At 35.0% G+C, this 18,607-nt stretch overlaps 1 protein-coding gene across 1 annotated transcript; it reads right to left on the reverse strand.

Annotated features, from left to right (window-relative positions):
• Positions 1-274: 274 nt before the first annotated feature.
• Positions 275-14,007, reverse strand: LOC132621582 (uncharacterized). Its single transcript, XM_060335911.1, has 16 exons — positions 13,571-14,007; positions 12,907-13,068; positions 12,020-12,199; positions 11,829-11,886; positions 10,969-11,019; positions 10,241-10,323; positions 9,245-9,332; positions 8,526-8,567; positions 8,361-8,435; positions 8,175-8,243; positions 7,249-7,364; positions 6,006-6,118; positions 2,157-2,236; positions 1,835-1,955; positions 749-815; positions 275-655 (listed from the first exon to the last, which is right to left on the reverse strand). The coding sequence occupies exons 1-16, from the start codon at positions 13,813-13,815 to the stop codon at positions 526-528; spliced, it is 1,680 nt and encodes a 559-aa protein (XP_060191894.1). The 5' UTR covers positions 13,816-14,007; the 3' UTR covers positions 275-525.
• Between the last annotated feature and the right edge of the window lie 4,600 nt (positions 14,008-18,607).

An 18,607-nucleotide genomic window follows, 5' to 3' on the forward strand; every position in this document is an offset into this window, starting at 1 on the left:
GATTATACAAGAGAAAAATTGTACCTTTTGATTTAAACTTAATGGATAAGAGATCTAGGAAGGGAAATAGCCCTTCCCCTGAACTAGTGATAATTTTAGTGATGAAATTAAATCAAAAGCAAAAGAAAATAATGATAGTGATAACCCTTGTAGGAAATGTGAATTTCACGCCATAATTTGCTGGTCTTGCTGTGAACAAAACTATTTCTTTGACTTCGTGTAGTAATTACCCACCAAGAAATATGTTGGAAGCAAATAAGCTCGGAGAATGAACTAACAGGAAGATATCTTCTCTCTTTAAAGAACAAAGGTTATTTGTGAGAACATGAACATATTGAGCAAATATGGTTAAACACTGAAAGCATCTCGATTTGTAATTCCTATTTGGTTCATAACACAAGGAAATTCGAAGCAATCAAGGTATCAGCAAATATCTAAAGGACAATAGGATGCCCACACTGCCACATAGTTCACTTTTGGCTTGACAGTTGGCTCCATAAAAGTTCTTCTTGCCGGAGAGTAGGTTCATGATTTCTTGAAGTCCTCAATGACAGCGTGCGCAGCATTTCTTCCTGGGGCGCCCATTACTCCACCACCGGGATGTGCCCCGCTGCCACACAAGTATAGCCCTTCAACTGGAGTCCGATAATTTGACCTGCATTTCAATGTTCAGACAATAGCAAAAATCATCATTTTATTGACTTGAGTCCTTCAAGTACTAATGTCAAAAGCTGTTCAAAACCATTACCATCCTTTTACTGGCCGCATTAGAAACAAAGAATCTAATCCCATGGATCCATGGAATATATTGCCTCCTGTCAAGATACAACACAACACATCAGCATTTGCCGTATCAGTTTGCAGGGACTATAAGCATGCTCCAGCCTATAGTCATTCGTTCTCATGATGAATCCACAAAATTTCTTAAACTACTCAGTTACACCAAACATCAGGTTCATATTATCTTCCTAGATCTTGTAGCATGCTGATACTTATAACCTACAGCAGATGAAACACTGATGCTTCAACAAGAAACACATCAGATAAGTTGATCACAAAACGTTAGTTTACAGGAAGATTAAGCTATGAACATGGTTGAAACCCGACGTGGTGGATATACTCTTTAGTACAGTTGTGCAACCCTTCAATAAAAGTTCGCCAATATTGTGGCAACCTAAGGACAACTTATTCGTGGAGATTTTCTATTCTGGGTGTGCAGTGTAATTCAGTAAACAGATTGGACTCACATCCAAACCCATTTAAGGCTCCGTAGCACCGAAGTTCATTATTAGTACACACTAAACACTTTTGATGTGAAAGGAGAATTACTCAATGAAGTGCCATTACAATGTTATACATATATTAGGTCATTCGAACTTCACGTATCGCTGAATATTCAGAACGCTCAACAATTAGCCACTTAATAAGAAACTTCTAATAGTCTATTCTTTTAGATTGGAATGGCTAAGAATGTTTCATTTATCCAACTGAGCATTTTTAGTGCTCAACAAAATAAATGGTACAATCTTGACAAGCTTACAACTTTTAGCATAGAATGTTATACTCGATGGTACAATCAGCAAGTTAAACGAACATATTTGGAACAACTAACAAATTTCCAAGCTATGACACGAGGATAATTGAATTTGCATATGATTCAGACAACGTATATTTAGTACTCTAAGAACTGAAATCGCCTTTCATCTTTCATTGACACGTCTATCTTTATATTTATCAAACAGCCACTAATAAAGGACATCACATATAGCTGTGGTTCTTTCTTCAGGAAGGAGTAAAAAAGGTACAACTGATCAAGAGGATAGCAGTGGCGCACCTGTCAACCCAATTTCTCTTTCAAGGTCTGGAGGAGTCAACATATCATACCCAATAATTGATGAGCTGAATCCAGGAGCATATTCATCTATCATGCTAAAGCATCTCTGGGCGAATGATTCCTACAGCAATAAAGTTTTATAATCACAAACATGAAATGTGATGCATAAAGATGCAATCAGGTTGGATCCAGAAGTTCGAGAACAATTGTGAATGGTTTCACCATTATAAGTGAGAACTCCTACTCTGCCAGGAAAAAGGAAAAGAAATAGATGACTTGAAAAAAGTGGGTGAAAGAATGTAACTCTTCAGAGATACTTAACTCTATACACAGGATTCTCCCAGCTGCCATCCGAGGGTTTATAAGGTGTGTACTGGATGAATAAACCAATCACATGCTTTCCTAGGTAAAACAACGAATGAATTTCTGTAAGTTCCAGTATTGATTAAAAACCACAAGGATATAAGAGAAACGACACCTGTCTTATTCTATTGAATGAGAATATCATAATACTAAAGTTTTACTCCATCAAACCGTGTTAGCTCATTTCCCTGCAAAAGCTTGTGCACATTGGTCCAAATTACCGTTGTTCTAAACATAAGACTATATCTTTGTCAACTTAGCTAAAGTCATCATCATAGAGAAGTTTTTAAAATTTCTTTTTGTAACTCCACATTCTTTATAAAGATTTCTGTCTTAATCTCACTTGTTTCATGCTGAATTGGTTTTAGAGTTCTTATATAGGATTAATCTGAGATGACACAAATAATAATTTTGATACTTGGATCTCTTCCAGACGAATGAAAAAAATGGACAAGAAAAGGAAAATCAACTTGTTATTAATTCAAGAGGGTAATTGAAGGGTTTCTAAAACCATGAGGAAATTCTTTAGGCTATTTCCACAAAGGGAGGTACATTGCAAATGTAAAACCCAGTAGGGTAAATTGCAATAAACCCTACTACAAACCTTGTTGAGAATATAGGAAAGAAGCAAAGTATATAAACATAGCAACTGAATTACAAGAACCTATGGTGAGGCTGCAAACCCCACCATCTTTTTGAGTTCAATATTTTAAAAGATAAAAGTTAAAATATGTTTAAATATGAAAAATATATTGAATATAGTTAAGAATTTTATTAAATTCAAGAGGTGAAGAATGTAAAAGAGTTAATATAACTGTAATGGAAAAATATACTAATAATATATGTATGTCATATTCCAAGTCATCCGATTACTAATTTTAGAAAACCAACATAAGTTTTAGTCAAATACTTCAAGGAATTTAAAAGAAAATGTTCTAGGTGCATATTGCGCAAAAAATACAAAGCATATAGTGTGCAAGTACACAGGGGACAAATATCTCAAGGTGTAAAGCGTGCTCGGGGAAATGCTCCACCTATTGAGGAGTTAACCCTAATTGACTTTAGCATCCCGGGAACATTCAGGGGGTTAAGTGTAACACCTCGTATCTTAGAACTCATGTTAGACTCGTAACGTTAGAGTTTTAGAGAAAAATTTGAAAGTTTGTACGTATTAAGAAAGTGGTTGACCAGCCTACCTCGGGCAGCGATAACTCCTTGATTAGTTGGGAATTTGGAAAAGTACCCTCAATGAAAGTTGTAGTACGTATAAATACCTTTCTAACGATATAAATACCAAGCCAATCAGAGATCGAAGCAAGGAGATATGATCATCTAAATATGGCTAATAGTAAGGCACTTAAAATTCGATAGAATCGGCTAAATTTTCGATACGTCTGTCTTCCAGTCAAATTTCGTGAAAATCCGTTGGGAATTTGAGAAAACTTAAAACATGAAAGTTGTAGCCCTTTGAAATAGCTTTCCAACGGTATATTGTGAAGCCCAAACAGAGCTGTGTGCAAGAAGTTATGCCTATTTTACCGAACACTGTGCAGAACCGACACCCGTCGCTTCTCGGGGCGCGTGAGAGAGCGCGCGATGGCCCTGCTTCGCGGACCGATCGCGCAACTCTGAGTTTTTAGCTGCAGAATGTCGCGCGATGCACCCGCATCGCGGACCCATCGCGAAACAGGTCGATTTCGGGTTAAAAGTTGGGATTTCGCGTTTTAAGTCATATTTAAGCTTGGGGTTTATTTCCCTAACACCCCTAGTCACGAAAAATTACCCTAAAGTCAGGAAGAACAAGTCCCAAGCCTCAAGAACCCTACAAGGTAAGTTTTATCACGATTCTAGGTTGAATTCAAGTCCCTAATCTCTTTCTAACTCAAGTAAACCCTTCTAATCATTCCAAGATCATTCTAAGTTAATTCTAATATATATCCTTGTAATCTAAGCAAGAAATCATTGTTCATAAACTAGGGTTTTTTCAAGAAAACCCATCTCAAGGTTCAAGAATTCAAGATTTTGGAAATCTTCTTCAAAGCTCAAGTCTTTAATTCAAGTTTTGGAGCGACTAAGGTATGTAGAGTTACTATCTACGTGTGGGAACATCATTGTTCTTCCCCACGCCTCATAATCCATAAATTATGATTCTCTACTAAAACTAGGGTTTCTATACCATGCTCATGATAACCCTAGGTCCATGTCCATAATTATATTATGTATGAATTATTATAATTCTATCATTGAATTCTTAATATTTCTTTATGATTATTGAGAATCCGTCCGTAATCCATGAAAACTCATGTCTCGTATTCCATGGGTTCTTGCATGCATGTTTTTTAAATAAAAATGATTATTTCATGAATATCCTACATGTCTACAAGTTTTCATGCAACTATATTATATAATTACTTTCATGCTATACATACATACTAAATACAAGTTATTTCATGAAACCATATTTACAAGTTATTTCATGAAACTATATTTACAAGTTATTTCATGAAACCATGTTTACAAGTTATTTCGTGAAATCATGATTGCAAGACAAGTACTAGTTAATTCACGAAAATCATGGGCTTCTTAGCCAACTATATTATGTTCATGTTTTTGGGAGTTGCACGAATTACCGAGAAGGCTCAGATAGCCTGAAACTACGTAGCCACCGTAGGAGAAGGATCGCTCCGTCCAGATAGGACGATACCTTAATTTTACACTGAATGGATCCATCAGGCACGATACCATCTTATACCCTGGCAAGGTATGAGGGCTCTGCTGGTCGCGGCGAGGACCAGACTCCACGTACCCACGTGGTGATATCACATGTCGGTTTATGAAATGCTCTCCCTATTTATCGTGTTTTACTTATGTTATATATATATGTATTCATGCTCATGCTCATGTTCATGTCCAGGTTTTTCAGTTTCAGTTCTTATCATGTTATTCCATGTCCCATGTTATTTCTTTCAGTTGCTTTACATACCAGTACATTCAATGTGCTGACGTCCCCTTTTATTGCCCGGGGGCCTGCATTTCACGATGCAGGTACTGATATACAGGACGACACATCTGCTCAGTAAGACAGATTCGTATCAACTTATTGGTGAGCCCCATCTCATTCGGGGTTTAGTCAACTTTTGTTTTATGATTAGTTATGCATCTAAGGTATGCTGGGGGCCTTGTCCCAGTAAGTATGTTTTCCAATCAGACTCATGATAGAGGTTTCATAGACTAGACAAGTCAGTTATGTTATGTCAGACATTCGGAGTCGTATAGCCATTTTGGCTCATTCATGTTATTTCCGCACTCATGTTTAAACAAGTATTTTTATTAAGTATTATGACTTACTACGTTTATAAAGGCTCATCATGCATTCACGTTATATTCCGCTCATGTTATGACTCATGATGATTCAGCAAGCCATGTGGTTCGCTCGGTCACATGCAGTAAGGCACCGAGTGCCGTGTTTAGCCCAGGCCATGGTTCGGGGCGTGACATTAAGAGCTTGCATAACTTCTAGACCAGTCTCAACTTTGCTTTTTAAAATGTTGATATCCACAATCTAGAATTCAAAACTGTTGAAGAATGAAAAAAGTCCCTCATCGGTGGTTAATGAGATGGGTGGTCTCTTTATATGGACTTGGGCAATCCTCCCCTCATAAGCTAGCTTTTGGGGCTGAGTTAGGCCCATGATCCATTTCTTTACAAAAACTGTTAATGAAAACTTAATACCACCGTAGAAATTCATAAAACAGTTTATTGTCAAACAGATAATTGCATAAACACATTAGGAAGCAAACTTGAGTACCAGATGGAGAGATTGTCTTGTCAAAGACAGTAGGAATTGTCATCTCAATTATGGGCCGTCGAGATGGTAAGCCATTTTCAGCATCCTGAGCAGCACTGTGCATCTCTTCCATACTAAAAGCACCAAAATTATACAATTATCTTTGGATTAAAATCACAATAGAAATAACAATTTTATAAAATACAGGAATGGCAAGAATGATGATATCTATAATAATCTGATCAATGTCCGCGACGGAAAGACGGATTGTGGGCGAACCTTCTGGTTATGTGTTTAAAAACTCAAAGATCAACAATATCAGATTTAACCGATTTTTTTTTTTAACCCTCCCTAGGAGCTCCCCACGTTGCTCCTTTGACGACTCGAACCCACAACTTCATGGTTGGAGGTGGAGGGTACTTACCACTTGAGCAACCCTCTGTTGTCGATTTAACTGATTGGGATAAGATATTTTTCCCCTATTGGACATGGCAGTAAGCTTTTAGCTTTTGCTCATCTAATAAACAACAACACTAAACAACTGAACTGATGTTCCTAGTAGCTCATCCATAACTAGGGTAAGCAAGTAGGGACTCAATGTCAATCTCTAAGTGTCGGCCAACACTTATGGGAAACCTTTTTGTACCTCCTACTACTATATAGCTTCGTCATACATATCCTTTGTGCCACTTACATATTTAAATATGAATTTCTTTCTTCTCCAACACCCACCAACAAACTTTTCTTAACATGCTATCTAAGGCGTTTCGGCATGATTTTATACCATGATGAAAATAAACCAGAGAAACAAGAACAATTTTTTACAAGGTGAGCACAATGTATCTTTAGCCCTTCTGTATCATAAGACTGTCACATGAGCTGGTTGGGTCATACAAGTTAACTATATAGATTTGAGCTAAACAAGATGCACAATCTATCAATCAACTAAGCCTTAATCCTAAACTATTTGGGTCGGCTTTATCAATCTTCTATATCCATTCCACTCAATTCTGGCATTTTCTATTCACCGGTACGCAACTTGTGTTTAAGACAAAAAGATCTACCCACATAGGATAAATGAATTCTTTGTGTATCCTTATCATGTCATGCCAAACATATTTTCAGATACATTGTGTTCATGGGTTTATGAAAGGATAGGGGACTAACTCATATCCTTATTTATTCTACTTCGGTTACATAGATGAATCAACTCATGCAGTTCAAAAGAAAATTAAATCTGAAATGGATAGCTCTAAGTGAATACCTCTCTGGCCCTATGTGAATGGTACCACTATGCTGTGGACCAGCATCTGGATGACCAAAATTGCAGCATTGGAACTGTGGCAATCTGTCAACGGCCAAATTGATCTTCGTAGTAGCCTGTTCCAGTAAACAATGATCCCTTAAACTTTCAGGTACAAAAGATTAACAACCAAACATGAAATGTTTAGCCTGAATTGCAGCACCGAAAATTGTGGTAATCTGTTGATGGCCAATTTGATTTTTAGTAGTATTCTGTTCCAGAAGTCAATGATCCCTAAAATTTCAGGTACCAAATACTAACAACCAAACCTATCCAACATAAAGACCACAACAGGAGATGAGATTCATCACATAATGTATTGGGCCTAAATCATTAATCAATCATAATCATTTGTAGAGCAAGAGGAATGTTGCAAATGAAATCAACCTAAGCCTTTCACGATTGAGCCATTTCTTTGTAACAGGAGTAAAGTGACTTGGACATGAACCTTAAGAGGAATTTGAGTTTTAAGTTATGAACTTCTACAACACGTACATGACCATCAGGCATCTCTCTAAGAATGCTTCGCTTAAGGTCATATCCAACTGGAAAGGTCATATATTCCTGTTATGGCCTAAAAATAAATGCAAAGTCTTAGTTGGTCCCTCGATATCATAAAAGTAAGACTGAGAGCTATGGCGCCGTCCCGTTTATAGTGCAGGCCAAAGCTGAAAGTTTAAGATGTGCCAGTACAAAATGCTGAATTGCTGTAGTAGGACTAACTACTAAAAAGAACAGTTAAGACTGGTCCATGTAGTTTACAAAATATAGGAAACCAAAGGTTAATTTCCAAAACAGTTACAAGATTTGTTTGATAAGTAAGGGAATTTAACAAGATAACTGGCATAGGATGAATCAGAACATAACCACTTTATATGCAAACTTACAGAGCGATAATCAGAGCACTTGATAGCATTATGAAAATCATGAGGAAGCACATCATCTGGCACAAGATCCTGAGTTGTGGGAGAAGCATAGTAAGAGGACACTGTTAAATAGCATTCCTTTTCTCTGATAATATGCCACTGTTAGCCTAAATTTGTTCAAATAAAAGAAGAGGAGCAAAATTTTACCATGAAAGTTTTGAATGGTGTTGCATTCGATAAAACAACAGAAGAATGCAATAGGGTTCCATCAGCTAGCAACACCTAAAAAATTCAATCCAATTTGCAATATCAAGATCAACTTTGACCTAGAAAAAAGGTAAACTATTGGAAAGACAACTTAGTGAAACTAACCCCATATGCTCTGCCCGTGTCGTCAATCGTCAATTTCGAGACCTGCATTGACAAAAGAAACTTTATCTTCAAAAGAAACAACTTCAAACACAATCAAGGAAAGAGATTATATTGTTTTAAAACTGTGAAAAAATAAAAGAAAATTACAAGCTTGATTAATTAATAATTATGAGTTGTGCTGAGTCTTGGGCTACGTAAAATATGGTAGGTAATCATTCTCTATGCTAATAGATTAAGTATTTGACAACTATAAACAGAACTCCCTAAGATATCTTATAGATTATTCTATAATATGTACCTCATTCAAGTTCATTAAATCTAGACACGTGTGATCTAGTTACATATTATCTCAAATATTCAAGATAAATAATCAAGACTACTAATGTCAAATAGTTAATAGATAAGCATCGATTAAAACTTTCTAAGCCTATTTAGAGGATAGAAATTAAAATTTAGGAGAAAGTGACTTTTAAAATCCGAAGAATTATGAACAGAACTAACAGTAAAGTAAAGAGTTGATAGACAAAAGTTTACTGGTATGGATGCACCCATTTAAAGATGAATCAAAGTCACAGCACTGGAAAAAAAAAAAGCCTTAGAAAGATATATCTAAAGCCCTAGATGTATGGTAGATACTCAAAAGGAAATAACTCTGAGTGGAAACACTCATTCTCTTTACAGTGGAGAAGCAGTGGACGCATAACGGGGCATAAGCATACTTCGGCATCTGTCAATATGGTTGCACCAGCCTCCTTTGCCGCAGCAGCTATAGCCGATGACACACAGCCCATTCCCCCTTCAACATACCTATCATGTAAAAACAGCTGTCAAGCATTTATATACTCACTAAGAGAGGATAACATGATAAAGCACCTAGTTTATTTAAAAACGCCCAAGGGTGTGGCCTAGTGGTCAATGAAGTGGGTTCAACACCAAGGTCTCAGGTTCAATTCCCAGAGAAAAAACACTAGGTGATTCTTCCCATATGTTCTAGCATTGGTGGACAGAGTAACCTGACACCTATTGCTGGTGGGAGGTGGCAGATTTCCCGTGGAATTAGTGGAGATGCACGCAAGCTGGCCCGGACACCAAAGTTATTTTTTTTATTTTTTTTAAAAAGGCAATCTTGGAGGATTTGAAACAAAGACAACATCACCTAAAATATTTTGAGTGTGTAAGTTAATATAGCTTTTGAAGGAAGAAGCAAACATGTCCATCTCTCTAAACAGTCAAAACGTATGGAGCGTTAGCTCACATAAAGCCTTCGTCTTGGGGATTAAGGAAGATGGATACGAGGGATACCAGCACAGTGCAGTAAATGGGCACTGCATAAAGCAAAAAGTTTGCTGCTTTTGCTTAAGCTACAATAAGCAGCTAAATTCATTAGATGTAATCATTTGCTAGTAGGCTAAAGCGGAACACTGAAAAGTATGAAAGTTAGTAAAGGATTTCTTTTTGTTTTTGATAGGTTGAAAGTTAGTAAAGGGTCTTACATTAAATCGATTGAAAACAAAGAAGAGAGCCCTTTTTCCAAGAAGAAAAAGAAATAGAACTCTTTGTTAATTCGATATGTATTTCATTAAATAATTGGAACATTTAAAGCAACTACTCAGAAGCAGAATCCTTTAGATAAATGAAACAAATGATTTTACAAAAACGCAGAAGTATTTAAAAATTTGCAAATCGCTAATCCTGCATCTATCTAGTATACGTACGACCAAATACCACGATCGCCATCAGATTCCCCCATCACGTGATGTAGCAATACATATCCACTTCCAGGTGTATGAACACTTGCCTATGAATTTATAAATTAGTTAACAGATAAACAAGAAAAAGAGGAAGAGAGGAGTAAGCATGAAGCAGACTGAACTGATAAATAATATTAATCAGAATTTCATGGAATCGGCATTTGGCCATGACACAACAAGGATACACCAAATTGATGAGAATGTGAAGAACGACAAACCCGACGAAGATTACAGAAATCTATGTTCTTTCCTGCCTGACTAGAGACTCAAAAGAATCTTAATCCTACATGTTCTCAGTAAAAAATTCAGACTGGTCCAAGAGGTACTCAAGCCTGTTACTTCATGCAGATGGAAAAACCGCAGTCAAAGATATGGTGGATACATGAATATAACAGAAAAGAAATTTCTAAATCATGGGCCATGTGAAACGTCAATATTTGCTGCAAAGACGTGACTTTACATAATCCCATAACTGAGCACATCTTTCACTTAATACATCCAATTGTTGTCACTAAGTAGATGGTAATGCAGAATAGCTAAATTTTTACTTTTCAGCAATGCCCAATCATATTGGTGGATCCTAGATATACATTATAACTCTTCATAGATGCAAATGATGTACACAACAATTGACTGCTCCTCCATGCATCATTCGATACATTCTAAGAACAACACACACGAGAAAAGCTTACCGTGGTCCCTATCACTGCATCAGTTGCAAGAGTTGCTTTCAGAACATCAGTCTGTGATATTCAGTCAAACACACAGAATTAGTAAGCTAGTGACACCAGAAGGGAAGACGACTAAGTTGTGAGAGAATTCTTCGAAATGTATATTGAGGAATGTAACAAATTGCTCACTCTTTAGAAGAGCACATTTCATTACAAGAATTAGACAGCATAAAAGCATGTAGTAGCAGCTTCCAGTATATCAACAAGATTAATTACTACATACACCAGAAGAAAGTGATTTCTGTCCATTGAAACTCTTCATTTCAAAGATTTTGTTTATGTCAAATTTGGAGAATTTATTTTGAATTTTTATGAGACATACCATTCATGCTCCTCCTCCCCAGCCCCCCACAACACATTTCACCTGATTGAAGAAGACATTTATAATCGACTGAGGAAAGAATAATTGAATATAGGTGGTAAAGAAGACAAAATAACAAAATATCCTCTTCCACCCCATTAAGGACAGGTGGAGCTACTTCTGATCAAGTGTAAGACAAGTTGTGGCAAAACAAAAGCCAAACTGATAAAGGAAACAATTGAAATTAAAAATCAGGAAAGATAGAAACCAAGAGAAAAATACTATACTACAATGATAACTAGCCTTCAAAATATAGAAGCTTACTAGAACTCACTCATTTTAGGTTTCCAACAGTATCTAAGGACAAAAGAATACTCGATGAAATTAATGATAGAATGCATTGATTGGATCACAATCTTGCACCTTTAGACGACTTTACATATCAAACAGAATTATTTTAAGCAGACGGATAAAGCCAGTAAAAGAAAATTAATAGTAAGAAATAAACAAATGTAACAACCTCAAACCAGTTATTCAAAACCTTCGAAGCTGGGGCGAGTAAAAGGTCCATCAAATCCCTGAAAAGTTCAGCGGAAACAAGTAAACAAAGATGGAATATTACTATTTTGAACTAGATGTTGTCCTAGATTGTCCAACTGATGACATAAGTTTGGCGAAATTATGCAACCAGGACCATCTAGAACATCTTACACTATGTCCTTTTGTCCCAAGTGGAGTGCTCGGCGTAGACAATTAGCCCAAAAGGCTGAATTTTGCAATTTGTGCTTCATACGAGTATTGAGATGTGAAGAACCTTGTAGAGTTTCTGGTGTAGACGAATCCAGAAGTGGGTCCATAAAGTCGCAGAACATGTCTAGTTGACTCTCGTACCTATAATTAGGTGACACTTGGTAACTCAAAATTTAGAATATGATAATAATAGATAAAATAATGAGCAGGAAGAACCAATATATGAATTCTCGTACAGACTTTAGGGAGCTAAGCGAGCTCAATCCTCAAATTCCTAAATTATCATCTAGTCCCATGCCTGGAAATTTCGTCAAGGAACTAATTTTTTCTGCCCTTTAAGTTATCATGGGAAGCACCCTTGTGTTCTCCTTCTTGAGCAGGTCAATCTTGCTATCCCTTGTTGGCAAGGATATCTTTAGGGGTGAAAGTGTGAAAAACTACGGACACATTAAACTTTATTATAAAAGAACGGTGAACCTAATTCCAATGATTTGGACGCAAGCTACCCCCCATATCCATTTACCAATCACAGTCATAATCCGAGCTTCAACAAAGTATTCTCAATGATGTATATATCATAAATGGTCGTACGTCTATCTATCTCCTCCATCTTATAGTCTAGTTAACACTAGCAGTGTTGCATTTAAATCGCCTTAATAAAATTAAATGCTTTTTCAACTGAATGAATTGCTCATGGTTATTTAACAAGCTAACTCTTCAAAGACACTAGCTCCTCTTTGTCTTTTTTTCTTTTTTCTTTTTCCTGTTAATTGCAGCAAACAAAGTTTCCAGAAGTTATCATTGAAGTTGAAGTAACCACCTTAATTGAAGTAAAAGAAATACTTAACCTTGAATAAGCATCAGCATCCGATTTAGAAAACTTTGAAATCTGAGAATAGTTGAGCTCCTTGTCAGGACCAAGCAGAAGATAGCGTCCGTCACGACAAGGCGTGAATGATGAAGGACTCCTCTTCAGTAGCTTCAATCCATGTCTCTTCAGCTCCAATTCTCTATTAATCATAAAACATTCCCAATAATTGGGGGGAAAAACCAAGACTAACAAATTATAAAGTGAAAAAAAAAAAAAAAAAAATCAAGACTACCAAATTATAAAGTAATAATGGTCAAAACACACCTGAACTATCTTCTTTTCACGAATTTCACACCCCAACTAGAGTTGTTCTCTTTTCCTACATGAACTATCATCATCTATGTAATGCATCTCAACTATCCGTTGTTCCCTTTTCCTAGCCTAAGCATTATAAGGTAACAAAAAGGAACAACTGATAGTTGAGGTGTGTATATTTCAGGTAGGAAAAAGGAACAACTGATAATTGAAACTCGTGAAAAATTGCTAGTGCAAAGTGTGTATTAATACATAGATGGTGATAGTTCAGGTAGGGAACAACTGGCTGTAGTTCAGGTCGGGAACAACCGACTGATAGTTGAGGTGTGTGTTTTAACCATTAACTAAATTATAGTAAATGATTGTAAGAATTAGGTGTGACTTACTTAATAACGCAGGGTCTAAGGAGGCTTTGTAGGTAACTGCAACGAGAAAACTTGAAACCAGGAATGATTTCTTCAGTAACAGCAGCACCGCCTATGATGTGGCGCCTCTCGAGAACTGCAACGGAGAGACCGGAACGAGCCAGATATGCGGCTGCTGTAAGGCCGTTGTGTCCACCCCCGATGATCAAAGCATCCCATTTAGTAGACCTGCTGCTGCTACTAAATTTTCGAAATTGTCTCCACATTTTTTTTGTTTACCTAATCTCTTATTTTCAGGAGAGAAACCTGTTTGAACAGGCAGTAGGAAATCTATTTTGAGCTTCATCACTGATACTTTATTGGAGCTGGGAGAAGGCTCGTTTCGCCATTTCCCTCCTTTGTCTTCTTGTTACGTTTTTTTGGCTGTTTCCAAGAGAGAATCAACCTTTATTTTTTATTTGTTTCTCCTCCCATACTTATATTAAAGTTATAATAATAATTTGAATTCGCGCTGCAAAGTTTTTTCATGGAGGTTCGAATACAAAACTTTTACTCCATTAAGAGTAGACAATCATATTCATCCCATAAAAGGGGGAAAAAGAGCACCAAAGACAGGGAAAGCCAACTTTCATATTAAGAAATATGAAAAAGTATTTACGCAGCTGAGTCATTTATGAATTAGAGATAATTTTTTATGATAAATATTAGTACTAGTTAATTTTTTATAAATGCTGTAATTAACCTCATACAATGGCGTGATAATGAAAATATTTTGTCACTGTTTGTCTCTGTCTATATACACATATTTTAAATCCATTAATAATAGGAGTACAAAAAGTTGGGGTTTAGACTTGAGAATTGAGATTAAAATTTAGACTCTTAAGCATGTGGTTTTAAGTCTTAATTTGTTCTATTTCCTTGAGTACTCGTGATGGAAAAAAAATATAGTTTACTTAATTAAAGATGTAATAGTAATTACTAACGAGTGGAGACTGGAGTAGTGGTGAATAAGTTTACTGACTCAACTCATAATTACTTTTTTGTTTGTTTGTTTCTATTTACGAAGTCGAATTATTGAGAAATTATTTTGTGTAATGAAATATTAGTTCTTTTTTTGGTTGCTCCTTCTGTGTTTGACAAATCCTCCAGGTTAATCAGCTTAGCCGCACAGCCAAGTTTTCTCCTTTTTGGATAAAAATCATTTGGCTAATTCATTTCCACGTTTTATTTGAATACATCACTCGCCAACCTATTGAAGTTTGCTGAGTTAAATATGTTATAAAAGTTAGATTAGTACATTTTCAATAAATACTAAAGTGGATCTTCTAAATTTCCTAGACTGAAGCATGTAGACTGATCAAACTAGTGTTATCGATTTTGATGGTCTCTATCTAGACTCTAGAACATCGAAAGTAAATCGTAGGATAGATAATCTACAATTGCTTGATAATTTAAATTGTTATTTACTCCTCTATTATATAGGACATACAATGTTTATAATTTATAACGTTTCAAATACAATACATGCAACGTTACAATATGGTAACATTACATACATTCATAAAGATTATGGAAGCTTGATAAAATCGTATATAATTAAGCTTCACAATTGAGAGTTCAATGTTCAGTTCAAAGACGACCATGTCTATCCAATCTGGTAGCGTGCCATGAGGGAATATAATATTGTGGTACCAACCCCAATGTTGTCCAATGAATTATGTCGTTAATTAAAATCATGAATATGGTATTCCCCTCCCTCGTTTACTACCTAAGCATGATTTTGTTTTTAAGGACACAAATGATAGATGGGAAATATTTTATTGCACCCAATATCTATGCTAAATTATATTATCAATTTACCGTGGTTACGTGATAAAATGAGATGAAAATATGTAATAGTTAATCATAATAAAACTATAAAAGTAAATGTGCAAATACATGTAATGCTTATTAATTTGGTGTAAATCACGGGCAAGCAACTTCAAAACTATCTTCCTAAATATAATTCTAAATTGACAAACTTGCAAACTTTTCAAGTAACTGAGAACTGGAATGCTAATAGAACTGATTAAAAGTTGCATGTCCCATGTCCCAAGCTTTACTGTTTCTCCTCTGCTGGCAGCGATTGGACGGTCGCAGAATCTTCCCCACCTTTAAGCCCATTAACTTCCCTTCGAAAATTATCAGCCATCTGTTTCAAAGCAACAACAATTTCAAACAAACAACTTCTATTTCAACCATCTGTTCCAATATATTTTTGCCCTTTTCCAGAAAAAAATAATTCGAAACCAATACTAGTTACTCCCTTCAGTTCAAAATAAGTATTCACATAGCCTTTTAGCACAACCTTTAAGAATATATTTATATTTACTCCTAGAGAAAAAAAAATAGATATTTTGACTAAATTATTCTTAATTTAATAGGTATTGAGATCTGGTCACTAACACTTAATAAAGACAAATGTGAAAAAATAAAGTTAATTCATTTTTTATTTAATAAGTGGACACTTATTGAACTAAAACAAAAAAGCTAAATAGACATTTATTTGAACAGGAAGGAGTACTAGAAGAGTTATAAGCCTCGAATTTAAGATTTAAACCTTCTAACTATTTTCAAGAGGATCGCACCATGCGTCTACACTAAATTAATCACTGAGTTCATGACATGTTCTTGTACATAGACTTCGTTCACCTAACTGTATAATCAATTTCACCTCATTAAATACTTAACCATGGTAAGTTGATGCGTGTGTAGGCAACCAGAAAAGTTTTTACCGAGGTGTTTTAAAACTAAAATCTCATGTATAGAAGCTACTTGTATACATAACTTTAGGCTATTCAAAGAAAAACCAACAAAAAAAAAAAAAAAAAAAAAAAAACAGCTTAAGAAATTTGGAGAAATTTAAATAAAAATTATACAAATCAATAGATAACAATAGAGTCATAAAATTGCAATAAAAAACTATGGAGTAGAAAACAAAGTGTATATATATGCTAGTATTAAAATTTGCATCAGTAAAGCTATTAATTCTCACTATAATATTCAATCATTGACATATATAAAATTAATTAAGCCAAGATATGGGATGCATATACCTCGTCAATAGTATTTTTGAAACAAAGCTTGTGATCAGCCACAGGGGTATTCACAAAATCGTGAAATTGCTCCTTCAAATTGCTTAGAAAGCTACCATCCTTCGACTTCTTCCATTTGGGCCATCCACAAGAAGTTACAGATGGATTTGCAGCAGCAGCAGATTCTTTTCGGCCTTTTTCTACTTCCATTGCTTCGATTTCAGTATGTCAATAACGAATAATAATCTAATTAAAAAACGAAAAAGAAAACTAGCTAGCTAGCGTTACAGAAGTAACACGTACAGAAGAACTATAGAATTAGAAAGAAAAAAAAAAAAAACAAATAATGGTTACTGGTGAAATTTGCTCGTTAATGACTTATATTTATAAGTTTATCAAATATAGGATGCGAAAATCGACTTGTTTAACAAGAAAAGATGGCCAAAGAATACATAGCTTGAGAAGGAAGTCAGGCTATTTCGATTGGACATCATCAAAAAGAGAAGAAAAAATTAACGTTTTTTCCAAAGCATGTGATTTTATTTTATATTTTATAAGTTTAAGTTCCAACATTGGAAGTACAAATAGGGTAAAAATTTTGACGTATCTTTTAGATAAAGGGTTTAATTTGAATACACCAATTTGATAAAATTGAGCACTGCGACTGCTAGTCCGGACACCATAGGGGTCAAAAATCCAAGTTTTGCTGGAAAAAAAAACGTAAGATTATCTTAGATGAATCTGTCTAATTAAGGGTTAGTATGCTATTTTTCACAAGTAAAAGACTCAGTTCGTTATTAGGATGGGTATTATAGGGGCAAAATAGGCCTAAGCCTTGCTTTTCTTGTTTTTTTTAGGATATTATTAAGGCAAACATAATAAGTTAGGTTTTACTTGTGTTTGGACGAAAATGGCATACTTAGTTTAAATTGAAGGTTAAAAGTGCCCACTCAAATAATACAAGGACTAAAATCAAAATAAATCAATAATTGAATGTTCTGTACTTTTCTCTCTTAACTAAGCCCGCCGATCCTCAATGTGCTTTTCTGTATTCAACCCGTAAACCAAAGAATCTGGTTATACGTGCAAGAGGGTATTAGAAAAATATATTTGTCCTTCATCAGTTGTGTGTAAGCCTGGCAACCGGTTCCAACCGGAACCGGACCGGTAACCGGTTAGGGAACCGTCCGGTTCCGGTTTACCGGTTTGAAACTCCAAACCGGAACCGGTCCGGTTCGGAGTGGTTAAAACCTTTTTTGTTTTTTGTTTTTTGTATTATATATATATATATTATAGTATTTATTAGTATATTGTAGGTATATTTACATATGTTATACAACTTTATAATTAAAGTTTAAATATTTACTGACTAACAGGCTAATAGCAAGTCAGCAATACAGAATAGTGTTTTTCGTATACATATATATGTATAACTTAATATACTTATATATATATATAACTTAATATATATACTATATATATGTATATAAATGTACTATATACTATATATACTTATATATAGGTATAACTTAATATATATACTATATATATTTATATACTATATATACTTATATACTATATATACTTATATATATGTATAGCTTAATATATATACTACTACTAACATTATTAAATACGACTACGACTACGACTACTACTACCGGCACCACATCTTAATCTCTTAGACATTATTAAATAGAATTAATTTAAATCACAAGAAAATAAATTACAACAAATTAAATTGCTAGAATTAAATTGCGAAAAATAAATTGATAGAATTAAATTGCAAAAAATAAAGATAAAGTTGGAACGAAGGTACCAAATTGCCGGATTAATTTCCAACAAAGTGAAGGCGGCTAGAATTGCAAATCCACCAAAGCTACTTCGGATTGTTGCAAAATCACCAACTCCACCAACAATATTATAATTGCAAAATTAATAATTAAAAGTTGAAACTATAATAAGACTTTGTGGCTAATTATTG

Source organism: Lycium barbarum, chromosome 12, assembly GCF_019175385.1.
Source record: "Lycium barbarum isolate Lr01 chromosome 12, ASM1917538v2, whole genome shotgun sequence".
NCBI lineage: Eukaryota > Viridiplantae > Streptophyta > Magnoliopsida > Solanales > Solanaceae > Lycium > Lycium barbarum.

What these genes read in the sequence shown, in the direction of transcription:
- LOC132621582 (XM_060335911.1), bottom strand. Translation starts at nt 13,815, where the DNA reads ATGTGGAGACAATTTCGAAAATTTAGTAGCAGCAGCAGGTCTACTAAA. An exon ending in GGCGATCGTGGTATTTGGTC is followed by an intron (nt 9,333 to 10,240) that starts GTACGTATACTA and finishes TTTACATGATAG; the next exon opens with GTATGTTGAAGGGGGAATGG. An exon ending in ACACGGGCAGAGCATATGGG is followed by an intron (nt 8,436 to 8,525) that starts GTTAGTTTCACT and finishes TGAATTTTTTAG; the next exon opens with GTGTTGCTAGCTGATGGAAC.